Source organism: Delphinus delphis, chromosome 3 (genome assembly GCF_949987515.2).
Source record: "Delphinus delphis chromosome 3, mDelDel1.2, whole genome shotgun sequence".
In the NCBI taxonomy this organism is placed as follows: Eukaryota; Metazoa; Chordata; class Mammalia; order Artiodactyla; family Delphinidae; genus Delphinus; species Delphinus delphis.
Window position 1 is genome coordinate 81,857,538 of NC_082685.1, and position 27,546 is coordinate 81,885,083.

The 27,546-nt window shown below is 46.2% G+C and overlaps 1 protein-coding gene across 3 annotated transcripts in view; it reads right to left on the reverse strand.

Moving 5' to 3' along the window:
- Positions 1-27,546, reverse strand: part of MCC (MCC regulator of WNT signaling pathway) — a 463,984-nt gene that overhangs the window by 52,800 nt on the left and 383,638 nt on the right. For all 3 annotated transcript variants that reach the window (XM_060009025.1, XM_069540594.1, XM_060009026.1), the window contains 5 exons: positions 21,826-21,989; positions 19,557-19,763; positions 2,976-3,122; positions 1,675-1,764; positions 437-585 (listed from right to left, as the gene is read on the reverse strand). In XM_060009025.1, coding sequence (XP_059865008.1) covers positions 437-585; positions 1,675-1,764; positions 2,976-3,122; positions 19,557-19,763; positions 21,826-21,989 — 757 coding nt within the window. The remainder of the gene's footprint in view (positions 1-436; positions 586-1,674; positions 1,765-2,975; positions 3,123-19,556; positions 19,764-21,825; positions 21,990-27,546) is intronic.

Below are 27,546 nucleotides of genomic sequence, written 5' to 3' on the forward strand. Positions count from 1 at the left end.
CCACATCCCAGAGCTGCTCTCTGTGGTTCTCAGCAGCTCAGGCTGCAAGCTTGGGAGCCATCTTGCCATCCTGACCTACTTGTCATTCCTTATGGACTGCTCCCGGGACATGCTCCTTAATTTGCTAGGGCCACTGCAAAATGAAAAGGCGGGGCCCCTGCTTCATAAATTATTAAGAATTTAAAACAGTGACAGCAGAGCAGTAAAGCAAGCGTGGGGTGCTTTTAAGCACGAGGCCCTGTGCATTTGATGACAGGTCACACAATGCCCATGAAGCCAGCCCTCCCGTGATGAACAGGATGGTGGAAACTCCCCACCCACCAGCCTGACAGCATCACTCTATGTCACAACACATAAGCCAACCTGAGTTGATCTTTGGGAAGGGGAAGGAGTTGCCCCCAGTGCCACCATCCAAATACGCGGAATTTCTCCTTACCTATTCAACCGTTCTGTTTCCACCTCAAACTCCCTAATTTTGCTTTCCGAGATGGCAGATCCATGGGAGTAGAGTGTCTGGAAGATCTCTTGGATGTTGGAGCAGTCCTGAAGAGAGTGGGCCAGGTGCTCCGCCACACTGCTGGATACCTGTACAGATGAGCATTAATCCCCCTCTGGACAGCGTCACTTCAGGGACGCTGGTCCCCAGGTATGCTTTGCACGCAAAACAATTTAAAGCCGATGTTCGTTGAGAAACAGGCACCAGGAGATAGCTACCCTGATCTTCCTCCGTTTGTGTAATATCATCCTAGTATAAAAAGCTAACTACTGTGAAACAGTACATAAAACAGTGTCAAAATGCAAGCGGCATCTTCTAAGCTACATCCTGGGCAGCAGGCATGTGGGATCATGACTGTTTAGAGACCTAAAATTTTGGATATTAAACAGAGGCTGAACATCCTTCTCCCTTCCGAAACCCCCTGCCACTCCCAGACTTGTCTCCGGCTGTTGTAGTTAAGGGGAGCGTCCACTCCTTTATGTTCATAATTTGGCTTTGGCATGGAATCTGGGTGCATGCAATTTCCGCCCAGCACAAAACTCTAAACTAGGGCCTTAAGAGTGCTGTTCAGGTTTTCCCCACCCCTGAGGACCAAATAAGCTGGATTTCCCAGCCTTACCCCAGAATTCTAAAGGACATCCCCAGGGAACTGAAATTCCCTTTTCACCATTTATCAGCTTACAGCCCCACAGGGTTCAGGGCTCTACAAATGAAAGCTCTAGTACTGAGCTGGAAGGTTCTGGTCTGTCACATCATTGGCCACACTTCAAAGGCAGCAATCCTCCTCACTGGAGAGCACCTTCCCTTTCAAGGGGGATGCGCGAACGGTAAAGTTCTCTTAGAGCTTCCTGACTCACTCCATCTCTGGGGAAGCAGGGTGATCTAAAGCAGATACTTCAAGACTTTCATCTACATTGCCAGTAACCAGACCTAAATCATTTCTTTCTGAATGGTTTCAGCTAGAGAAAAAAAAAATCTCCCTTAAAGTTGAAGAGGTGATTCACCACATGCAAACCACTATACATTTTCATTGGCTCCTTTGGAAGGAAATCAGGTATGATTTCTTATTATAACTAACCGGTTTACTGGGGGTGAACTTTGGAAGTTCTTCTATCACGGATAAACCACTGTGTAGCTTTACTGGGTACTTTGTTGCCTTGCTTCTCATGAACACTCACCCCTATGCTGCTGATTTCTGAGCCCAGGACCGGCCGATCAGACGATGAAGATTCGGACCTGGTCTTTGATAGCTTCACTCTCTCAGCAATCTTAAAAAACAAAACAAAGCATTTTCAAAACACAACACGTAACTCCCCATATACACTGTTGAGACTCTGTTTATACGGGGCTACTCTTTAACTGCGGCAACTCAACGGATTCATCAAGTCTTAGAAACGACTCACTTGTCCAGTTTTTCCGCTTAACTCACGATTTTTCAACCTTAGCACTTTTGACATTTTGGGTTGGATATTCTTTGCTGTAGGGACTGTTCTGTGCATTGTGGGGTGTTCAGCAGCATCTGTGGCTTCTGGCCATAAGATGCCAGTAGCACTCCAGCTATGACCATCAAAAAGGTGTCCAGACATGGCCAAATATCCCCTGGGGGACAAAAATCACTTCTGGTTGAGAAACACTGGTTTGACTTGACTTAATAAACTTGATGGTTGAGAACCAACCTTCCTGTGGAGACTGGTAGGGCTACCGGGGAGAGGACGTGTATCATTCGAACAGTCTCTCTGGGGCAGACTCAACTTAGGAGTGGGGCGGGGGGGGGGAGGGGGGGGGGGGGCTGTGGCTGAGAAAGGAGGGGCTACTTCTCACAGCTGCCAGGGCCTGCCCATCACAATCTATTTTTCTGCCGGCAGGGCTGTCAGTCCCGTGAGCGGGGAGATCATTGGTTCATTACTCAGGGTCCCCTCCTGGGCTGAACCTTGATCCTCGAGAGCAGCTCTCCGCCCACCCCTTCGCACTGCAGAGCCTGACAAAACATCTCACTCTCTACAACGACCTGTCAGCTGTGACATGCTCCAGCTGGCTGATTAATGAGAGCTGGTGTCCAGCCTGTAGCCGAGAGAGACTTAAAACATTAGTGGGGGGGCTTCCCTGGTGGCGCAGTGGTTGAGAGTCCGCCTGCTGATGCAGGGGACGCGGGTTCGTGACCCGGTCCGGGAGGATCCAACATGCCGCGGAGCGGCTGGGCCCGTGAGCCATGGCCGCTGAGCCTGCGCGTCCGAAGTCTGTGCTCCGCAACGGGAGAGGCCACAACAGTGAGAGGCCCGCGTACCGCAAAAAAAAAAACAAAAACAAAACATTAGTGGGTTATCTCTCCCTGCAGCTCCAGCACAGGAGGCCCGTGCGGGACCCCAGGAAGCCCCTGGGGGCCAGCTGAGCTAACTGCATGCCTGCACAGCGGCCCTGCTCCACGGAGGCTGGGGCAGCCAGATAACAGGAGGTGTCCCTGTCGTCCCCGGGAGCTCACCTTGGCGATGGGGATGTCATTGCTGCTGCTGCTTGTGCTTAGCTCTCCGGTGCTGGGGTTAACAGGGCGATTGGCGGAAGTGAGGCGGCCAGGGCTGGAGGGCCCTGTGGCCTGCACGCTCTGCAGTCTAGTTTGAAGCTCTCGAACCTGAAAAAAGAACACCTTCAGACACAGCGGGTGGGTTCCCCGGCCAAAGGGGAGAACAGCCAGATTGGCGGAGGGGAGGGCAGAGCTTTCATTTACGTTAAGAAACCGGCTTCCCTGAAAAGCTAAGTCGGTTGAGTCCACATAGAATGCACTGCTGTTCTTAACTAGTCCGCCACGTGCTGGCCAAGTATATCTGTTCTTCAAACGTACGAAGGGAACATGTTTCCTAAGGCACTGGAAGTTTCCAGCAGAAGTAGAATGACCATCTTTGAGGGATGTTTATTCATTCAGCCTCGTGTGCCTGACACACATGGGCACAAGGGACAGAACCCAGGATGAAATCTGTCTTGCGTGGACCTCGGAGCTCAGCGGAGAGAGACAATTTCAACACAAGCGCACCCGCATGCCATAAATATCTATCCAGAGTTTGCAGGAAGCAGAAAAGGCGAAGAGAGTGACTCCACCTGAAGTCATTAGGGAGCCATCCTTGAGTAGAGCCTCACAGGTGAGCAGGGCTTAAGGGATGAGATGAGTAAGGGGCAGGCTTTGGTGGTGGGGCAGGGAGAGTAGCTTGGATGACACACTGTGTCTGAAGAACTGCAAGCTATTCAGTGTGCACGGTGTAGGAGAGAGACCTGCCCTGGGAAGGAGGTGAGGCTACGGTGATGAGGCAGAGATGGTACCCACGGCTTCTCTCCAAGGGACTTCGAGATGAGATTATCCTGGGGACAGTGGGAAGGAATATCTAAATAGCCCTTCGGTACAGAGAAACACAGGGCCCTTTCAATTACATTTAGAACACACATTTACCTGCACAGAATTTAAATGTCCAAATTCTGCTTCTCTATGGTTATGGCTCACGGACTTCCAAAGAGAGAAGTGTTCCAAGCAAGTGAAGATGACTGTTAGAAATTGGTCTCTCTGATGACCTTGATCACAGTTTTATCATTACGTACAGTGTCTATCTTAAAGGGCACACTGACTGAAGCATCCAAGGGCCCTTACAAATGGGCACCAACCCCACTGGGAAAAATTAGCACCAGGACATCTAAGGCAGGGTTTCCCCAACTTGTCAGTGTACCAGGATGTCCCAGAGGGCTTGTTAAAACACAGAGCCCAGGGTGCCACTCTCAGGGATTCTGATTAGTAGGTGGAGACCAAGCCTAGGAGTCTGTGTATCTAACAAGCTCCCAGGAGATGCAGATGCCAGGTCCCGGTTAGGGACTCGCACCTCGAGCAGCAGTGACCTAAGGGACTGCCAAGGCCACGTGGTACTTTAGTCCCCGACACAGAAGGAGCAGGGCTGCACCTCTGCCAGCCCTGACGCCAAACCCTTCCAAGCAAACCCTTCTCTAAAAGCAACTGGAGAGCTTTTCGTATTCAGTATCTTGCATGTCTCCACTCTGCTAAATTGGGAACCAAAAGTAATTGAAATTTCAATAATTCATCAGCATATTAGAAGCCAAAATAGGAAAATTCCCCCAGAGAGAACTACGTTCAATGGTGAAACAGCTCAAAAGTGCCTGAAAGCTGTCTCTGCTGCGGCTTCCAGTAACTGGGGGTTAACAGAAATGTGTGTCGTCCTCATAAAGGGCCAGACACAGAGCTGCCCTCAAAACAGTTTAAAGACTAGAAAAACACATGCCTGTCAAAGTCAAGTGGTATTGCTGGTGAGAGATTACGAGGCTCATTCTGGAATGGTCCCGATTAACTGTGCCTCTCTGTGCCCCATGGCAGAGGGACAGGACCCATTTTTCCATCAGGCCAGCTTCCTGGCACTGGGGAAACCTCTCTGGTAGAGACCATGGATTTCAAGTTCTACCACTGTGAGAGTCTGACGAGGTCCTGAATAATCAACAGTGTTAACACCACTCCCAAATCTAAAAAGTGTCTGAATCATTCCCAAAACAATCAGTGGTCTGGGCTTCCTAGAATCTCAACTGGCCCACTCATCTCTCTTTTAAAAAAGCAAAAATGGCCCTGGGCATTTTATAAAAGCGTCATTAAAACTACCCATGTTATAAAAAAAAAGTTTCTTCTTCTAATCACTAAAGTCAAACATGTCCACTGTAGAAAATTTAGATGACACTGAAAAATGAAGCCAGAAAAAGTACCCATGTTCTTTCTTACTCTACAGAGTAAGAGCTTCCAGTCATTTTCCACGGTGTGCTTGTGCATGGGCACGCATGCTTAAAATGATTTCTAAATCTAAATACCCATTCTCATATTAAAAGTTCTGGACGCAGAGAACGTCTCTGAGAACTAAAGGGTGATAGTCATGCTTAGTTTGGTCTACGCTTTATTAATCAACGATCATGGTTAGGCAGTGGAAAAAATCCAGCTGCACGGGGTGGAGTGAGTCTGTGATGGGAAGAAAGAGAGACAGCTGGTTGAGTTCAATAGCCTCTCTCTTCTGGCTTGGGAGGTGGGGTCTTAATTTAAATGAATAAATGCACAGAAATGAAGGCTATAACCAATCTGCTGATTCAGCTCAGGTAAGGCTTAGGAGAGGGGAGAGAGACTGCTGTTAGAGTCCTCACTTTTATTCTTACCCATTGTAGTAAGTGGAATTGTGTCCCCCTCAAAAGATATATCCAAGTGCTAAACCCCCAGTACCTGTGAATGGGACCTTATTTGGAAATACGGTCTTTGTAGATGTAATTAAACTAAGGATCTCAAGATGAAATCATCCTGGATTTAGGGTGGGTCCTAAATCTAATGACTGGCGTTCTTGTAAGAAAAAAGAGAAGGAGATTTGAGACACGGACACACAAAGAAGAAGGCCGTGTGAAGACGGAGGCAGGGATTGGCCACAAGTCAAGGGCTACCAGAAGCTGGAAGAGGCGAGAAAGGATTCTCTCTAGAGCCCTTGGAGGAAGTGCAGCCCTGCCAGCACCCTGATTCTGTAGACTCCAGAACAGTGAGAGAATATGGTTTTGTTGTTTTATGTCACTAAGTTTGAGGTAATTAACTAATATACCTATCCTTTCACTGAAGATATGTTATTAAAGAAAATATCTTTCTTTCAACCAGATATGTGGTTTGGAGTCAGGGGGTAGCTGGGAATCACAGGAACCCTAAGTAGGAATCGATACTGTGGGAAAGTAATTCATCACCCATAAGCCTTTCCCAATTGCTGTTGACATCTTCAACAGCAGAACACAGAACACGACTTCAGGGGCCATTTTCTCATTTCTCCTAAAGTGAGTATGTAGCCAGGCCCCATCTAGAGGCCCAGAAGAGAAGTTTGTCTGTTACGTACATTTGAAACCTGCAGAGTATGAAGGTGAGATCCTCATCTTTCAGTGGCTCAGAGTCCTAGGCTCAGATGTCTGTCCTAGCCAGACACCTCGTGAAACATGCTCTGAGAAGGGACACCAACAAGGAGTGTCCGCGTTGTGAAAGAAGCATTATTCTGCCTTCCCAGAGTAGGAAACGCCGGCGTGCAATCTGGAAGGTTGGGTAGCTGTTTAACAAGCAAATAAAAAGAGGAAAAGGCATGGGGGGCTCTGAAGGTTCAAGGAAGGAAATGACAGTAAAATGCCAGGACTCTGCTTCTCTCGCTTAGAGTTCAATGACTTCCCAAAGAGCGAAAAGGGCTTCATAAAATCATTTTATTAGAGAAGAGAATGGACTGGAGTGAGGAAGAGAAAGGAAGTGAGTCAAAGCTGCACGTGAGAAATGATGAAGGCTCAAATACCGTCAGTGAAGTGGGAGCAAAGATGCCTAATACTCCCTAGGCCAGCATCGTCCAATAGAACTTCCTGTAACAACGGGAATGTTATATAGCCCTACTGTCCACAACGGTGGCCACAGCCACATGCAATGCACCTAGTATACCTAAGGAACTTTATTTTTAATTGTACTGTATTTTACTTAACTGAAATTCAAATTTACATAGTTTTGCATGGCTAGTAGCTACTGTATTGGTCAATGCAGTTCTAGAACGATTCAAGAAAGGGACGAGATACCCAAACTTGTGGCTGGAATGACTTAGCGGATCATGGTATATTACTCAGCAAAATGGTGAAAACATAAGCAGCTGATTTCTCAGAGACAAACAAAGATGCCAACTTTGGATATATTGAATTTGAGGAAACCATCAGAGGTGTGAAGAAGGATATTCAGTCAACAATTAGAAATATAATCTGAGGGAAGGAGATCAGAACTGGACTTCTACATGTGGATATAGTTGCCAAGGGAAAAGGTGCAGCCATGTGGGTGGGAGGAGAGACTCTACGTAGCTGGTTGGACCGAAGGCTCAACTGAGGACAGTAGGAAGGGGCGGCTTTTGCTCTAAGAGAGAAAGAAGAGGTGAGGATAGATAATAAGAAAGGTGTGTTTGCAGACTGGAAAATGAGGATGGGAAACAGGAGGCTCCCACCTGATGGCTTTTGTCTCTCTTAGAGACAAGAGTTAAGGTCCTCTGCTAGGAGAGAAGGAGGGAATAGTAGCTGTCAGAAATGAGAAAGGAAGCTGACCGATAACCCAAAGAGAGAGAGAGAGAGAGACAGGCAGACAGAGACAGAGAGAGAGAGACAGAAAGAGAGACAGAGAGAGAAAGACAGAAAGAGAGAGAGAGAGGCTTACCCAGCAGCACTGAGAAGTCAGCTGAGCTTTTGCATTCTAGACAGCAGACTGACTCAAGGCATTCTTTTCTTCAAACCCCAGAGACCTCATGAAAATGGTAGTAAAGAATAAAAAAAGAATCAAAACCGTAACAGTGAAAAGAATGTGCTTGGGGCATTAGCAGACAGAGGATTTGGGCGCATTCCTTAAAAGCAGAGTGGAAGGAAGAGTACTGATGAAAGAAACAAAATGGAAAAAGGCAAATTCTACAAACTATACGAGGGGAGGTGGCCCACCTACCCAGAAGAAGGTTGGCCGGGTTTAGATGCAGCCCCAGCAGGTACTACAAAGGACAAGAATGAGAGGCAGGGCTGAAAACAGGAGGGGTAGCTGTCTGTATACAGAACAAATGGAAATTTCCAGCATATGACAGCCTCAGCTAAAGTAAACAGACAGTCCTCCTATGAAAAATGCATAGAAATGCTGCATAAAAAGGAACAACGAGAAAGAAATTCATTGCCAAGGTTCAAAGAAAGATAGTAAAATCTCCAGGTGCCAGAAATGAAGTGAAAAATAAGGTTAGAGAGGTTAGGAGGGAGCCGTGGGATGGAGAGCAGGGCGTGGAGTGTGCACGCCGGGGTGTGGGGCGGGGAGAGGGCCAGGGGCCCCTGCAGGTCAGGCTTTTTGAGCTGATCCTCCAGCACCAAGCTGGGAGCCTTCCTGCCCGACCCATCTGTGAGAAGCGGACTCAGCGCGTTGCCCCGGAAGCCGGAAAGGAGCCCCTGGGCTGTGCAGACGGGTCAAGCCTAAGAAACCAACATCTCAGACCTGTGACACATTTGGGTGTGGAGTCCAAGTTTATCCTAGCTCCCTAGTGTGGGACCCCAATCTTACACATTCACACTGAAAACTGGTCTGGATTTTGCCAGGCCACTCACTGCCCCAGAAACCTAACTGGTAAACCACCCAATATCATTAGAGAACAGGAAGAGACGTAAGCCTCCCATGACTAGGAGCCCAGGACCATGGAGCTGCTTGACATGGAAGGATGACTGCAGGGAGAGGAGGATGAGACTGGAGAGCCAGCAGGCTAAATCAGGAGATGACTCCACTGGAGGAGAAATCAGAATAGAGCAACCAGTAAACCACATCACAATCACAAGTATGTTTAGGGCCCTTAAAGAGGTAGAAGGAGTAATTTCTGTACACAATAAATTACGAAACAAAAAGAGGCAGATATCAAGCAAGAATAGGTAGATGAAAAAAAAAGCCCATGGAAAACGTAGTCAATGAAATAAAATCAATGTATAGGTTAAGCTTTAGACTGGATAAACTGAAAGAGAAGTAGTGAACAGGAGCACAGTACAGAGAATTCAGAACACAGCATGGGCAGCTAAGGAAGGACAAAATATGCAAGTGTCACTGAGAGGCTTCAACACACTTTTTTTTTTTTTTTTTTTTGCGGTACGCGGGCCTCTCACTGTTGTTGGCCTCTCCCATTGCGGAGCACAGGCTCCAGACACACAGGCTCAGCGGCCAAGGCTCATGGGCCCAGCCGCTCCGCGGCATGTGGGATCTTCCCGGGCTCGAACCTGCATCCCCTGCATTGGCAGGCAGATTCTTAACCACTGCGCCACCAGGGAAGCCCTTTCAACACACTTTTAAAGGAGTTCCAGAGGACAGGAACACAGATAATGACAGAGAAACGTTATTTGAAAAGAGAACAGGTGAGCTTTCCAGATGTAGAGACCAACGTAAGTCCCGAGACTTAAGTATCATGTCAGGTGCTAAGTAGTTGTGGCAGTTTTTAGATGTGTCTGCAAATGCTTTGATAGTCTCTCCATCACTGGACTCTAGTTCCCCTCTCGTTGCACACACCTGGCCTGAGACATTGCATCTGATGAAGAGAGTGTAGTGAAAGTGCTACCACATAACTTCCAAGGCTAGGTTAGAAAAGGCAATACAGTTTTGCCTAGCTCTCTTACACGCCGCCGACTCTGTCGTGAGGAAGCACAGGCCACACAGAGAGGATGCTTGTGGGTGCTCTGACCAACAGTCCCTGCTAAGGTCCAGACAGCAGCTAGCCTCACCCACCAGACAAACAAGTAAGGAACCCTTCAAGACGACTCTGGCTCCAGCCACCATCTGACTGCGACCACATCTGAGCCCAAGAGAGAGAACTGTCCACTGGAGCCCAGTCATCCCCAGGAGGATGCAGTTATCAGTAAATGACTGCTGTTTTAGGGCTCCATGTTTGGGGTGGTTTGTTATGCAGCTGGTGCTAACTGGAAGAAGAGGATGAAAACACGGCGCATCTAGAAACACTGAGGTGCAAATGTAGGGCGAGCGGAAAGGATAAAGAGAGAATCTTAAAGCTGTCAGGTGGGGAGAGATGACACAGGCTCTGGGGCAGGGGAGTAGGTTTGTTTCACTCACTACTGTATTCAACACACTGAACAGTGTCTAACACAGCGTCGGTCTCAATACAATCTGTTGAACATCGCCAATAAAACTGTCACCCTAAAATCCAATACCTGGCCTACTACAGTAGGCTGAGGAATGGCCCCCAAAGATGTCCACACCTGAATCCTGGAAACCTGTGAATATATGACCTTACGTGGCAAGAGGGAATTTGCAGGAATGAGGAAGCACAACTGAGAAGGAACACAGCCCCGATGACACGCTGATTAATAAATCTGTGTTATTTTACGCCACTGTTGGTGGTCATCTGTCTAAGCAACAACAAGAAACTATACCCCTATCATGAAGCGTGTTGGAAAAAATAAAGATATTCTCAAAGATTAAGAATTAGGCACCCGTAGACCTTTGCTGAAAGAACTTCCCAAGGACACAGGCTTTTCAGGAATTAGAACACTGAACTCAGAAAAAGAATGGTGTTAAGAGGAATAATGATCAGCACAAAAACTGGCGGAGATGTAGGGGCAGAAGGAACCTTCCTATGCTGCCGGTGAGCGGACAGATGGGTGGGCCAGTCTGGAAAGCTGCACTGCAGGATTTGGTCCAAGTAAGAACATGCACACCCCAGGACTCTGCAACCTCACTCCCGGACATGTATTCCAGAGGAATTTCCACACAGGGCCAAAGACGACATGTGCACGGGACTATGCACTGGAGTGCTATTTGTGGTAGTGGGAGGTCTGGATGTCAGGCGCGGTAACCATGGTGGGGGCACGACAGAATGTCAGGAGGCCATCAGACCTCGTGCATACACAGCGACATGGACAGACCTTAAAAATCAGAGCGCTCGGGGGAAACAAAGAAAAAAGTCTACAGCACGACACGACTGATGTAAATTAAAAACAACACACAAAACACTGTGTATAAGGACACACATAAAAGTGAGGGAGAGGGAGTGGGAGAGAAAAGCAATACATAAATTAAAAGAGGGCCTTTTCACGATCAATGAGCATGCTTTAACAGAGGGATGTAATTAGCTTATTTCTCTGCCCCGCAGGCCAAATTGAAAACAAACAAATGAAAGAAAGTAAATACAAAGATGGGCACTCGGGAGCCTGAGAGATTGTGCAGAGCCAGAGAGAGAGATGCTGGCGAGGAAGAAGAGTCTGTCGCAGACAAAGATCGCTGGGGTGGGCACAGAGGTAGTTTTCTGGGAAGGCGGGCAGTTCACCGGGAGAGTGAGGCAGGGGCGGGCGTAAGTGGAGCAGCTACTGGCCCTTCGCTCTCCCAGGACCATGATAGGAGCACAGACAACGAGAGGACCGAGCGTGCTGATGAAGGCATCTGTGAATGTGGTCCACAGATGAGTGACAAGCACGAAAGAAAGGTGGCACCGGAGTCCTGAGTAGGATGAGAAACATTATTATTAGCCATAAAAGAACGAGCGTGTTCCGCTGATGATAATGGAGGAGCGGTCGCTGCGTAGCCGTAATTTCAGGCCGTTAGGTTGTAATCCATAGTTTCACTGTGAATTGCGGCTGGCTGAGATGAGATGATTTCTACCCTGCAGCAGGCTGAGGATCACTGGGCCGGAAAAGTTCTACTGAACGAGCTTGAGGCGGTAAGTCTGGTGGAGTCTCGAGAAAGCTGCCTCCTCTCAGTCCAGGCTTGGGGAGTGTTTTGCAGAGAACCACTTCCTCCTATTGGAGATTTTATAAGACTTTTCTTTCTTGGCCTCCAACAGATAAGAAATCAGAATTTATTTACAGAAGGAGGAAAGCAAGCCCAGCAGCATTTCCGTTCTCTGAAGATGTGATGGGTGTATTGTATTCTTTTGTTCTACAGCCCACGAAGGAACCTGGACTGGATTACCTAAGTGGCTGTGTCAGGGAAAAGGTCAGCGCTTTGGCTGTCTTCCTCATTTCTTACCAGCTTTCAAACAAACGGAGTCAGCTACGTGCTTTATAGCCAAGAGCTGGCCTTTACGCAGCTGGACTTCCTCACAGGAGCAGAGGCTGGAGAAGGGAGACAGGGATGGATAAGCCAACACCAGTGCCCACAGCTAAAAAAGCTGCTTCACAGTTTCCGTGGCACAGATGTGCACAAAGCCCTTTTAGAAACAGTTTCCAAAGAAGACACGAGGAAATCAGTTTTGAGGCTTCTCCGCCTTGGATTGCACTTAAAGCTCCCTCGAACTACAGAGAAGAGGGGTGACAGGCTTTGCCAATAATGCTCCGTCGGGCTCAAGACAAACATATGCACACGCAGCCTTTTCTGTAGGAAACAGACGTATTTTGTCTTCACTTTGTGTTGTTTTGGAATGCCAGGAAGACTGATGGATGGTACCCTAACGAGTCTGGCACCCACGTTACTATAACAGAGGATGCTTTACTTCGGGTCTGTGTGGAAGCAGGAGAAGAAATGGGCAAAAGAGCAGAAAGAACGCAGGAAAGGAGTCCAAACAATAGAAAAAATGAATGCTGCATCCCACAGTAAGGCCACCAGAGCCGAAGCTTTGGTGCTAAGAGTTAATGTGAGCACAGACCAAGGTTATTAAACTTCTGTGGGCCCCAGTTTTCTCATGTCTAAGAAGGGTGTAATAGTACCTCTTGTAGAGTTCTCGTGCAGACTAAATGAGATGTGCATAAATCACTGCTCATCACAAGTAAATGCTCAAAACATGTTCAGTGTCACAATTCAGGCTCTGCGTCCTGCTTTGCCTTCAGAGGTACCTATTTTTAGTCCAAGAGGGGTATGTTTAGTCTGAAAATATCCAAAGAATGTTAATACTATTAATATGATTAATGCGTCCTTAAAAATAAGCTATCAAGACTGCACTGAAAAAAAAAGGCATTGGTGGGTGGCACCTTGTAAAACAATTTTCCCTCATCGGGTAGCACAGGAAGTCCTCCCCTATGCCAGGCAATGCACCTTGCCTTTGGAGCCCCAGGGTGCCCGTGTCCTGCTAGATTCTAGGATGAGCACACCCCTCTCCACACCCACTCCTATAGCTCATGTGACCCTGGTGAGTGGACAGACAGGGTTGGGAACCTCTCTTGTTTCAGACGCAAGATTCATCACTGCCATACTGTGGCCCCTGGAGGAGCAGGCTAGGCATGAATAGAAAGGGCCAGAAGGCTGTGGTTCTCTCTCTTTTCACTCCACCTGTGGGGAGAGAGGTAAAGATGGCTGGAGAGCCTCTCGGAACACGCCCAGTGACTGAAGGACACTGCCTCCCCTTTCCTGTCTGGGAGATGGCTGGGATCACAACAGGGAAGTGTACGAGGGTCCTACACCCCATGCGTTGATTTGGTGGCTCATGGAAGGGCCTGGGCATCTATCCTTTGAAAGAGCTTCCCAGTGATTCTGTCACGCATGTTGAGAGCCACCTCGAGATGGATGAGTGAAACCGCCAGTTTCTCTGGCACCCTGATTCCTGTCCAAGTCTATCTGGTATCAGACTCAAAGCAAATAAATCAGCTGTGTTAGGAACATTTATGGCTCAACAAATACCCATGTGCTCCCTTCATATTTCTTAGCCCCTCTACGGTTAGGTGGAGCATCTGTATAGTTCTGGCCAATGGGCTGTGAGCAGAAGCATTCAGATATAGGGGTGAGTCTGTTCAAGTGATGTTTTAGATAATGGGTTACCACCAGCCTGGGTTCCTGAGTGAGTACATGGAGCAGAGCCGTGTGCTCATCTCTAAACCTGCATTAGACGTGCAGTGCAACCAGAAAACAAGCTCTTTTGGTGGGCCATGCCACTGAAATTTGGGGGGTTAGTTTGCTACTGCTGTGTAACCTATCCTCATCTTGACTAATACTCCAGTCACACAAAGGAAGAGCCAGCCAGGACTCCTAAACCGAGGTGGAAGGAAACACTGGAGCAAGATCGCCCTCCTCTCAGCTCCCTCCTACGAGGCCAGATTAGGGCTGGGAACGTGAAAACAGGGTGGTTGTTTTTTTTAAAATAAGTATTTTATGAATTTAAAATTTGCTAATATTGTCATTTTCTTCCTCATATAAAGAAACTCCTGGGCTTCCCTGGTGGCGCAGTGGTTGAGGGTACGCCTGCCGATGCAGGGGACACGGGTTCGTGTCCCGGTCCGGGAAGATCCCACATGTCACGGAGTGGCTGGGCCCGTGAGCCATGGCTGCTGAGCCTGCGCGTCCGGAGCCTGTGCTCTGCAACTGGAGAGGCCACAGCAGTGAGAGGCCCGTGTACCACAAAAAAAAAAAAAAAAAAGAAACTCCTAAGAGAAATGGAACAGGTAAGATATGAACAAATTTCCATCAAGGACAAAAGAGAATAACTGCTTGTGTGTGGATGTCAAGTTATTAAAGCTGGGAGATACCAGTCATGGTCCATAATCCATACTTTATTTTTTTGTTTCTTCAATTTGAAAATTAAGGAAGAGTAGAAAGAAAAAAGAATGCCTATCTTTTCACAGCCTAGACTTACTAGCGTCTTAATATTTTAGCATATTAGCTTCCCTTCTATTTCTGTGAATCTACTTCTATATATTAAAAACCATACAACTGTAAGAATACACACTTAAAAAAATAAACTAGGACACTATAGAAGTGTTCAAAATATCCTTTGACCCATACTCGTAGGTACTCCCCCCACCCCCATAACTATGAGATTGGCTTAAATTGTTCTGCTCTATTTGAAATATTTTTGCATGCACACATATAGAATTCAGGCACATTTACACACATATAAATTCACAGTAAATATAAAGTACTGTTTTGCAGTCTTGCATTTTCAATATACAGACAAGAAAAGTATCACGGAGAGGGAGGCTGAGTGGGAAGAGTTCACGTGAGATCTAAGGCTAAATAAGGCAAAACGGAGATGAATCTTTATTTAACCTATGTAAGGTCACAACAGTTTCACTTCTAGAAATACCTCTGCTGTTACTGATTTTTAGTTAAAAATATCAAAGCGATACTGACGTAGCCTATCATGGGAGATAATTCAGATGAAGTGAATGGCTGCTTCAGACACAGACCAGCTCTGGACACCTCAGCATGACGCTAAACATCTTATCTCCCAGTAAGGGTGGTCAGCCTAATAGTAAGTACATATTATAAATGAATTAATTAGTAGAAAGAAGTACATAATAAAACACATGGTTAACCTTTAAGGTCATTACTCTTTCTAAGCAGACTCCTTCATTTGGTTTGGACTCCTCTTTCCCTTTAAGCATGAACACTGATCGTCAAGTGCCCTTCGAGATGACGTGGGCGAACACTGAAAGTGGATTCGATCAGGTGTTCAGAACCAGTGCAGTAGTTAGAAACAGGCACCAATGGATTTAGAACTAATGGCTTTAGGGGTGGCTCTTGGGCTCCTACAAGAGGATGCTCAGTAAATCGGCAGAGGCGGTTGAGTTTACAGGATGAGTGCTACACCTGCAAGCTGCACACGTGCCCAAGTAGGACAGTGCCGGACCCCTCACACCTCCGAGATCCCTCCTGCGTTAGAAGGACTGTGGGTAGACGCAGTGCAGCACCACCACCCCTGGCAGACTCGCAAACTTAAAAGTGGCCCAAAGGATATGACTCACAGACTTAAAAATGGCCCAAAGGGTATCAGCCTGATATCCCTAAAGGAGAAGGAACTGGGAATTGAATCCAACCACACGGCCAGCAATCCAGTCAATCACATTTACAGAATTAAACCCCAATATGAACTCTGGATTCGGAAGCTTGGGTGAACTACCCTGGTTGGCAATACTCCGAGTTGGCCACACATCACAGCGCAAAGGAGGTAACACCATTCAGGACCCCAGGGGAAGAAAAGAGCTGGGAGCTTTGCCTTCAGACCTCTTTCAGACTTCACCTATATGTCTCTTAGTTTGGCTGGCTCTGATTTGTATCTTTTTGCTGTAATAAAACTATAACTGACTTTGCACAACTTTCTGAAGAGTTTGTACAAAATCTCATAAAGAACGTGCGTTGCCTGTGTTTGCTTCAAGTCTATGGTTCAATGGGACACAGATTCATGAGCCAGTGGTCACATCCAGTTTGCTTTACCAAACTATCTGAGGAAAGCACTGATCATTTTTGCTACATGGCAGTTGACCTAAACAATCAGGTGAAGAATACATAATATAGAGAGGCTGGACCTGCCATCACATATCCCTCCTATGAGTTCTCAGGGCTTCTCCTGTGTTTATCCCTCCCTATCACTTGACATGTACCATTGTAATGACCTGTTTATTTGCCTGTCTCCCAAACATCCTTCAGGCCAGGTTCTGTGTCCTGTTCATCACCGTAGCCCCTCTGCCTAGCACAGAGAAGATGACCAATCATGTTTACAAAATGAATGAATGAACAGCCAAATGCTTCCCTTTCTAGAGTAATTAATTCTATGTTGCCTAAATTACACCCGCTCCTTTCAGTGTGAGGAAATGAGCGGTTCTATTACAGAGCATGAAGACCTAAATGATTACCTCATTTAATAATGAGCCGGGACCAGTAATAAAAACTGTCTGCCTGTTGTTCCTTAGTTACTGCTCTGCCAAGTAGCCCAATCTGTTAGCTGACATTAAAGATCTAATTTAATTAAATTTTGAACAAGGCTCAGAAAACCTCCTGAGAGCACTCTGTTTAATTACAGGCAGGGGGCAAGCACCAATCCTATTGATCTGGTCAGTTCAAATTCTATACAATGAATGTGGGCAACGAAAAAAAAAAAGTGGCCTCTATTGCTTTCCAGGCGACTTTGATGAACTCTGGATTCTGAGTTGCTAGAAAGACAGGAAAGGCCAACCAGCCATGTTATCGTGTGGTACCACAAGGATGGAAATGAAACTAGACCTCCGTCATTCCTCAGAGCTATATATCATGGAGAAGACACAACGACCAACCACAAAAGACAGATTTCTCCTCAGGGGAATAAAATATATTGGGTGGTGGTAGGTAGAAGTCATCCAGCACTTAAAATCTAGCAAACTGGCATTTACAGGCATCTAGCAAATTCTGACACCCACAATTGTCTTGAAATAAAGAGAAATAAATCTAATTCATGGGTATGTATACAAATTCCGGAGGAAATTTCCAGTTGAGGAAGAGATACAAGTTCCCCAATATATTTTTATTTGGAAATATAAATTATATAAATTTATATAAAATATATAAATTTATATAAATTATATAAATTTAAATAAAGCCATATTAACTGCAAAACTTACACGGTAATAAATGTGATCAGAAGAAAGATTTTGAGTATTGTGTGTGTGTGTGTGTGTGTGTGTGTGTGTGTGTGTGTGTGTGTAGTTATTCAACGTCCATCTAAGAGTTCTAAGAGTCCTTCAAATATATAAGAATTCTTGGGGGAAGAAAGACGGTATGGTGTTAATCTTTCCAGACTACTAAACAGGTATCTCTGAATTTCATCCCAAACGATTACTGATAGCTTTTGAGCATTTACTGCATGCCATGCGTTGGTTAAGTGCTTAGATAATTCATGAGGATTACCTAGTTTCCCTGCACTGGGTACTATCATTACCCCCACTTCACGGCGGAATAAACCGGGAGGTTAGGTAACTGACCAGAGACTCACAGTGGCTTGGGAGATCAAGCTATGACTCCAGGTGGTCACAGAGCCCTGGCACAGAGTGTGGTACCATCACACTATGCTGTCCTTAATACTAACCTCCAGAGTTGGAGAAAATACTCGAAGGGGAACTGGCTTTTTCTCCTTTGCTAGTCACAATCAAGAGCTGTCTTGTGCTTTAGTAACTCAAGTTAGAGGAGGAAATTTATTCAAAACCGCAATATGTAATTAGGCCTGCGACCAACATTTCCTTCACAAAGTAAGCACCATGAGAACGTGCACACTAAGCAAGCACACCTAATTAGGGCATTAGTCATAATGATCAGGGAGTGTAGCCCAGGAAATTACAGGTGCTGTGGGCCTTAGCACTACGTGAATGTCCTCAGCTTGCCCAGAAGTCTTTGCTGACGGCAGTGATTTACACCTGCTGTTACAAGGACGGAGACTGGCATCCGATACAGCTGGGTTCTGAAAATAAGCTTACGCATGTGAGTTCACACAAAATGACATTCAGATATGAGAGTTAGGAATGCTGGCAATAGCCACAAATGAGGAAAAGAGCTGATAACATTCAAAAATAGTAATTTCTTCTATATTCATAAATAAGGGCAATTATGAAACCTGCATGTAGATTAAAAGGAGAATGATGTACGCACACTGATCTTACTGAAAAGCAAGTTAAAGAGTAATGGTGGGGGCTTCCCTGGTGGCACAGTGGTTGAGAGTCCGCCTGCCGATGCAGGGGACACGGGTTTGTGCCCTGGTCCGGGAAGATCCCACATGCCGCGGAGTGTCTGGGCCCGTGAGCCATGGCCGCTGAGCCTGCACGTCCAGAGCCTGTGCTCCGCAGCGGGAGAGGCCACAACAGTGAGAGGCCCGCGTGCCGCAAAAAAAAAAAAAAAAAAAAAGAGTAATGGTGTGATCAACTGGATGTATTTTTTTCTCCTCTGTGTGCAAAATTACCAGTCACAGCACAACTCGAAAACAAGCTTCTAATATTGCCACAATGGAGAAAGAGAATAAAGTAGGTCTAGTAATTCAAAGTGAAGTTCAGAGGGACTTGTTTCTGATTGCAGAATTCACTGCTTCACCTCCAGTCCAATCACAGATCAAATTAACAGCCAAACAAAGAAGTACTTGTGGGTTCCTAAGAAAAAACTCCATCTTTGGAAAAGTGAGTGCTTTAACAACTCTGTCAAACATTTCTATCCTGAAACATCAGCTCCTTTAGTAATGGCTGTATTTCCTAAGTAAAGTGGTTCTCAAACCTGTTCAGGCCATAGAGCCATTTAGTGAGCTGGGGTGACTACCAGGAATTACACACACACACACACACACACACTCTCTCTCTCTCTCTCTCTCTCTCTCTCACAGAACATACACACACACAAATATATATATATATATAAGATTATTAACTTTAATGAGTCTGCACTAGAGGAGAGGACATGTCACATTAGACTCAGTATGGATATGTGAGAGCAGGTACTATAAGTTTCAAGAAAAATTTACAGAAGAAACTGCAAAGGGGAAATTCTGTATATTTTTGCAAATTATAAAATATTATTATCCTACCTCAAAGGAAGAACATTTTAATTGAGCTTGGGGGAAGATGTGTGTACCCAGCGAATGGCTGAGAATCACTGCACTGGGATAATTTTTAGCATCCACTTAGATCTGCGATTGCAGAGAAGAGCGTTTTTAAAAATCATACCTGCACATCTCAGCGCTTTCAGAATACTTTCAAGAACGACTTCATCACCAGAAAGGGATGGTGATTCACAAGACTAGAAATGCCACCAAATTCTTGGGGCTGCCCTTGGCTCGACCAGCTGGCGTCTCCTTTGGCCCCAGCCCCCAGGGAAAGGCCTGGTACTCACCCTCCTCCGCAGCCGGTCCCGCTCCTCCCGGATGGCGTTCATGGTGGCCTTGGTCCTGTTCAGCTCCTCCTCTTTGCTGCACAGCATGGCAGTCAGGCTCTCGTTCTCTTCCCTCAGCCCAGCCAGCTCCTTCTCCCATCGAGACCGCTCTTCAGCAAGGTTGGGATACAGGTCCCGGCCAAGGACCCCTTCGATCTCCTCCACTGTCTACAAAACACAGCCACAGTGAGTTCCCTGGGAGAAACGGGAGGGGGAGAAAACAGGCCAGCCCGGGGTGAGTGTCCCCAGAGGGGTGGGTTCCACAGTCACTTCACTGCAGAAAGTAATCAAGACTAACGAGAGCCCCTGATTATCTATCCTCTCCCCATTTTCAGATGAGGCTCTGCCACTTGCCTGGGTTACAGTCTGTGTTACCCAGCAGTACCCCCAGTAAGAAAAGCGCCATCCCTTCCTGGTATTTAAGTCTCTCAGCAGTGCTAACTGCCATGTCCACACAGCTGTTTATCTCCCTCACCCACGGTCCAGAGTCGGTGAATGCACATAACCAGACAGCAAGCCAGCTAGTGAGCCCGATAAAGCAAATGTGAAGTTGCAAACTGCACACAAAATCTAACTGGAAGTTTCCTAAATTACAGGCTTCCCAAGTTCCAACTCGGCAATAGGATAGGCCACATCCCTGTTTACAGCTTTTAGTGTCACAACAGAACCAGAAGGTGTGAATGAGGTTCAGTCCCAAGATAAGAAAGACAAAAATAAACCTCAGTGACACAGAAAAGAGGAAGTTCATTGTGGAGGTTTCTAAGACAGCAGGGATTTAATTAATAACACAGCTATGTGCTTAAAAAGAACAGAATCTTAATACTACGTGGAGAGTTTTTTTTTTAACATTCATTAAAAACACCCGTATTAATGGAGAAGAAACACGCATAAAATTTGAGAAAAAAAGGAACAACTCATTCTGTTTGCTTTCAGAAACGATTCATTCACAATTACTGTCCTTTGGAAAAGGAAGCGTGCACCAAATGATTTGGAAAGACGAGGTGGAATTGCCGTGTAGGGGCAGAAGGCAGTGAAGAGATGGGATGGGAAACAGGTCTCAAAAATGGGTGGTATGAGGACGTGTCGCTCTTGGATGCTCACATTGGTTCCCTGATGAGGACAGTCACCCAAATCGCGCTGCCACTTTCCACATGCAGTGCTTTGTCCTTCCTCTCAAGTAAGAGACTCACGTCCTACTCAGCCCTACTCCAGGGCCTGCTCTGTCCCTTGCTGGTTGGCAGACACCCTTGGCTTCCTCCTTCCCTTTCAATGCTAAGGCTGGGGCTAGTACCCAAGCTGACATTACAATCAAATACAGGGTCTGGAGATTCCAAAGCAAGAAATACTAGTGGTTACTTCCCCAAACCACATCAACTATGTATTTATAATTGTGATGAATAAAGATGGGAAACCAGATGTATTATAAACATGCATCACGGTTTACCTCGAGAGACCATAGCTCTTTTGTGAAATCCAGGATTCCTGGTGATAGAAACTTGGGCCCAGAGTCCTCAAACATTTTTCAAATAACACATCACATTTTCCCTTTCTATAGGCTCCTCTCAGACTTTTCAGTTTGAATTGTGATGCCTAGGTCACTAAGCTCTGGTGAAGTAACATAAAGATACCAGAGGCCCTGTATCAAGGGGACTTGACATTCCCATTGCTCATGATGAGTTTGTGCAGATGCAGCAGATTCTTCTCACCTGGTCCTCCCTAAGCAGTAAGATGAATGCACATGAAAGGCGGGACTGAGGTCCAGTCCAGTGCACTCAGGATAGATGACTCGTTCAGGCCCTGAACGTCCCCCTTGTTAGCACCACGAATAGATAACTCCGGAAATAATATTCCAGAGACCTGAAAGCTTTAACAAAATTTCCAGGTTAATCTTACAACCTCAGAGTGCTACATGATGAACCACACTAAAATGACATGGTTCAATACTAGTGGTCTAATAGTTTCCAAGGAAGTAGTCACTTTTGCAGCAAAGCCAGTGATCTTGACTATTGATATAATGACTTTTTCTGATGTGAGTCAACCCAGCAAAAATGTATAGGGCTCCTGCTTCTCCCTGGTGGCCCAACCTTTAGCATGGCTTTCTTAGAAACACTCACTCTCTAATAGGTCTCTGAGTAAAATCACACTTCAGAAGAAAGGCACCTGATCATTTCCCTCATATGATCTGGAAAGAGCCAGACAGAGAGGATGGGGGTTGGGGGGGGGGTCCTACCTTAATAGCCAAGTCACAGTGCTCGCTGGCAGTGGTGAGCTGCTCGATGTGCCTGTCCACCTCTGCCACCGAGAGGCTGCAGCTACTCTTCTTCCTGCAGCAGACCACATTCTCCAGCCCCGTCAGCACCCTCTGCAGCTCCGAGTTCAGGTCGCTGCAGTTATCTGAAAGTGGATGCGGATACGACGAGTTAAGCAGGCAGGTGGGCGATGAGCGCTCTCTGTTTCGCTTACGGAGAGGAACCCATTCAGGTGAAATGGATGGCAGTGGAGCTGGACGTGTCCAGGTTTAACACCGGCAGCCTAATCTCCCAGCCTGCTGGCCTTCTGAGGCCTGGGGCCAATACAAAGGCTTTATTAAGGAGTTTCAGACCATGGCCATTTTCTAGACAGCCATGCCATGCTGCATTCTCTCGTCTTTCACTCAAAGGCAGACACATCTCAAGTTTCTCTAGTAAGAACAAAGAAGTGTCCCAGAAGGGGCTGTTAGGACTTCTGGTCAACCTTCCTGTTCAGCCATTCAGATAAGGACTGATTTCAGGAAAAGTTTCAGCTAAAAAGATCTCATAACTTTACTAAACGAAAAAAAAAACAAAAAAAAACCCCAGAGTGAGCAGAGACACTAGGTGTTTAAAAAAAATAGCAACTGTATAAGGGACAGTTCTTGCCCTCAGCGAGCTTATAATCAGGACTTTTTTCCCTGATATAACCAATCAACAGGCTCTACGACTGCAATTTATACCACTTCTTCCATCAGGGGGAAAACAAACTATTCTAACAAATTCCATATGGTTCTCCATGTAAATGTCTTGTAAGCAATTCTAATAATTTGATTCTGACTTAAAAGTCTGGGTTACTTTTAATTGCTGGACACCCAGGGTTTAGTCCAGGGAGGAGAATTAATTATAATCTTAATGTGAACTAGACGTATCTTAAAAGATAATTTGGGGGGGGCAAAAATCCCCTTAAGTCAAATATAAATATGTCAACCTATTTTGGATTCTATGTGTCACTATGCCATTCAATTCTTAGAGCAAGACAGGTGTTAACTACAGCGATTTATCCAAGTACACCTTTCCCTTACACTCGGCCTGACTCCTGTATGGAAGAAGCTTAAAGTTTTCATACTTCCCTCCTCTTCCCTTCTCATCGCAGGTTCCATGCCCTAAAATACTCAATTGCCTTTGGCGCTCACTTGCGCAAGACTTCAAGAAAACTCCCAGCATTACAGTAAGAGGATTTCTCAGAATATTCTGGGCAACTTTATTTGACTGCCTATATCTACAAGTTACCTAAATCTAGACAGAAGAGAAGTGTGAAGCTTTCACTGCAACCAATGAACTCAATGATTCCCCCTCCTCTCCAACCTGTTTTCCCCACCTCTCCCAGCTCTGTGAACAGCACTACCATCCTCCCAGTTACTCTGGTTAACTCTCTGGCAACCTTGATTTCCTTTTGCTTCACACCCTAAATCCAATCCATTTTTTGACTGCAACCTCCAAAACATATCCCCAAACTGACCTCTTCTTACCATCTCCACTGACACCAGCCTTGGTCCCAGCCGCCATCATTTCTTAACTGAACCACCGGAACAAGCTCCTACCTCCAGTCCCCAACACTGTAGCCAAAGTGAGTCTCTTAAGGACATAAGCTGGATCCTGTTACTCCCCTGGCCCAAACCGTTATATAAACTGTCATTCAAATAAAGTCTAAACTCCTTACCAGAGTCTCTAAGGCTCTGCACGATCAGCCCTGTTGATGTTTCAACCCAGGCTGTACCGTGGAACTTCCTGGGGAGCTTCTACAAAACACCAATGTCCAGGCCCCACCCAGGCCAATTAAATCACAATCTTTGGCACTGGAAAATCTTTTAGGCTCCTCAGATAACCCTAACGTGTAGTCGGGGTGGGAACCACTGGCTTCTCTGGTCCTTGCCTCATCTGTCCACCTTCTCCCGCATCACTATGCTACGCTCACGCTCCTGCCTTCTCTCCATCCCTGGAAGATGCCAACCTCTCATCTGCCCCAGGGCTTTCTTTTCCTTTGCTGTTCCCTCTGCTGAGACTGAATTCTACCCAAATCTCCTCCTACATTCAGCTCTCAGCTCAAATGCCACCTCCTCACCAAGCTCTTCTCTGTCTGAAGTATGGGCTTCCATCTCTTCCCCCTTAATCCCTGTCCTATTAACCTATCTTCTCCATGGCAATTATCACTATCTGCTCTGACCTATGCGTCTGTCATCTATCCTCTACTAAAGTGTAAGCTTCAAGAAAGAAGGGACTTTGACCTTCCTCCTCATTTCATCTCCAACACAAGACAGGCAATCAAAAGTTATTTTTAAATGACCAAATATAAATACCACATCATTATATATTTAAGAGCCAGCAAGACCAGAAATAGACTGTCAACAGCAGCATGTTTTACATCCACCTTATGCTTTTTGTCCTCAGTATGGACCATGCCCTGAACTGCTGACAACAGGAGGGCAATCTCCACTGCCGAAGCCCTCTGGAGATGGACGGCAGGTGCCCATCACCAACTCAAGACAAGGAGGTCCAGAGCCAGGTGCAGCACTCCTTAGTTCCCACACATGCTGATGAAACTATCTCCCGAGCACACTTAATTCCAGGGTAACAAATGGAGAAGTTTCTGCAAAGGATCATTTACCTTGAGGTGCAGGGTTTCCTGGTACCCTGAGCTGCAGTTAACACACACCCCTGAATTATTTGGATTATTCCTGAGTGGGATGAGGAAGGAAGATGTCTCCATTCAGCCATTCATAAGGATTTCCCTAGCATGGCCCCACCTGATGCAATGATCACCCTGGACATGTCTGCTGAGGGGTCTTCACAGCAGGACTGGAGAGGTGCCACCAGGCTGTGTCCTGAGGATGTTGGGCTACAGGCAACAGGAGGCAAGTGTAGGGACCTGATCAGTCTTTCTTTCTCATTCTTTGATCAGTTGCTGAGCCCTGGCCTCAGGCTAGAAGCAGGGTACAGAGATGAGCATGAGCCTTTCAACTCTGAGAGGCTCACAGACGTACGTGGCAAAAGCCACAGTCCTCTCTCCCACTCCCCTGGGGAAAGTAACCACAGAGAGCATGATGCAAGTATAGGACGGAGCATCAGGAAGACGGAGGGGGGACTTCCCTGGTGGCACAGTGCATAAGACTCCGCACTCCCAATGCAGGGGGCCCGGGTTCGATCCCTGGTCAGGGAACTAGATCCCACATGCGTGCCGCAACTAAGAGTTCGCACGACACAACTAAGGAGCCCATGTGCCGTGACTAAGGAGCCCACGAGCTGCAAATAAGACCTGGTGCAACCAAATGAATAAATAAATAAAAAGGAAGATGGAGGAAGGCATTTAAATGAACATGCAGACTGCAAACAGCTCAGGAGCATATTCTATTCATACCTAGGAGGGCTATGAATGCTTTCCTTGTCTTAGGAAGCCCAACGTGTATCACACAGGCTGGAGGATGAAGCCCACACACTCTTGCCTATTACCCACTGGTTTTACATAAGCCCCACCAGCAATCAGGTGACCCCTGGCTGTCTTTTGTCAGTGTTCCCAGTTTGGGGCCTCACAGTAGGACAGGGTGGCCAGGCTGGCAGAAGCAGATATTCTGGGTCCCCTGTTGGTGCTGTCGCATAGCACCAATCACTCACCACCACTCACCCCACCATCAACGCTACACCCCACCATCAACGCAACGATACAGGGTGGCCTTATCTTTCAGTTGGTACCACATTCTTCTAAATATAGACTTTGAATAAATCCTCAGTTCCTTCCCTTGGCCTCCAATGCCCTGCACGGTATGGGCCCTGCCAGGCACTGGAGCTTCAACACTGAAGGCCAAGGTAGTTGGAGTCTTTATAAAAGACCCGAAGTTTAAGTTATGGGACCAGAGGAGCAAGATGAGCTCAGACAAGGGACCAAGAGTTCCAGAACAAACAGCAAGTGCCTCGTTTATAAACCACAATGAAATATCATCTCAGGCCCATTAGGATGGCTACTGTGTCAACAACAACAGAAAAGAGCAGGTACTGGTGAGGAAGTGGAGACACTGGGGTCCTTGTGCACTGTTGGTGGGAAGAGTAAAATGGTGCAGCTGCTTTGGAAAACAGTATGGCAGCTCCTCAAAAATTAAAAATAGAACTACCATGTGATCCAGCAGTTCCACTGCTGGGTACATACCCAAAAGAATGGAAAGTAGGCCCGCAGACAGATCCTTGTATATCATGTCCATAACAGCCAAAAGGTGGAAATAACCCGTGTCCATCGGCGAATGAATGGATGAACCAAGTGTGGTACATACATACATCAGAATGTTATTCAGCCTTAAAAAGGAAGGAAATTCTGACACGTGCTATAACATGGATGAACCTTAAGGATATTAAGCTAGGTGAAATAAGGCAGTTACTAAAAAAGACAAATACTGTATGATTCCACTTACATGAGCTATCTAAAGTAGTGAAATGCATAGGGGACAGAAAGTAGGAAGGTGGTTACCAGGGGCTGGAAGGAAGGGGGACGGGGCAGGTATTGTTTGATGGGTACAATTTCAGTTTTGCAAGATAAAATAAGTTCTGGAGATCTGCTGCACAACAATGTGAATATAACTAACAGTACGGACCGGTACACTTAAAAATGGTTAAGATGGTAAATTTTATGTAATGTGTTTTTTACTACAATGAAAAAAAAAAAGGCTCTTCATTTAGGTGATGATCACAGTGACTCTGGTTTGATCAGCACTCTTGACACTTCAGAAAGGGCTTTCACATACGTCATCAAGTTCCACCCCAGCAGGAAGGTGGTAAGCCTCGCTCCAAAGAGGAGGAATCTGAGACTCGAAGACACCCAGTTACTCACCCACAGCTGCACAATGGGTGGGGGGCAGGGCTCGAAGTACAGTGTCGCCCTTCTGTGTCCAGGGCTACCTTCACCACACCCAAAACAAGTACTGCTATGTGGACAAGAACAGGTCAGCTCAGCCAAGCCTGTGAGGGTACCTACTCATAGCCGCTGTTTCCCAGGAAAGGCAAGAGAGGACATAGAATTAAAGGAGGAATATTAACTGTGAGCGGACTCGGAAAAATTAACCATGTATAATGTAATTCTTAGAACAATTACTAGAAAAGAATGATGAAGAGGCATAGCCAGAAACCAATAAATAAAATAAAATTCTAAAAACTATGCGGTTAACCCAAAAGAAGGAAGACAGGATGGACAGAAGAACAAAAAATTCAGAAGGGGCAAACAGAAAACAAATAGTAAACTGAGAGACCCACAATCAATCGATCATTAACTACATTAAATGTTCACAGACTCCCCAAAAGGAAGATACTGCCAGCATGGATTAAAGGCAAGACTGACACTACGGAGAGGATGGAAGTTATCAAAAACAACAACAAGAGGAAAGAACAAGTGTTGACAAGAATATGGAGAAACTGTAACCCTTGCACATTGTTGGTGGGAATGTAAAGTGGTGTAGCCACTGTAGAAAACAGTTTGGTGGTTCCCGAAAAAGTTAAACATAGAATTACCATATGACCCAGCAATTCCACTCCTAGGTACATGCTCCAAAACACTGAAAGCATAGACTCAAAACAGATGCTTGTATGCCAATGTTCACAGCAGAATTATTCACAATAGTCAAAAGATGGAAATAATCCAAGTATCTGTTGACAGATGAATGGATAAGCAAAATGTGATACAA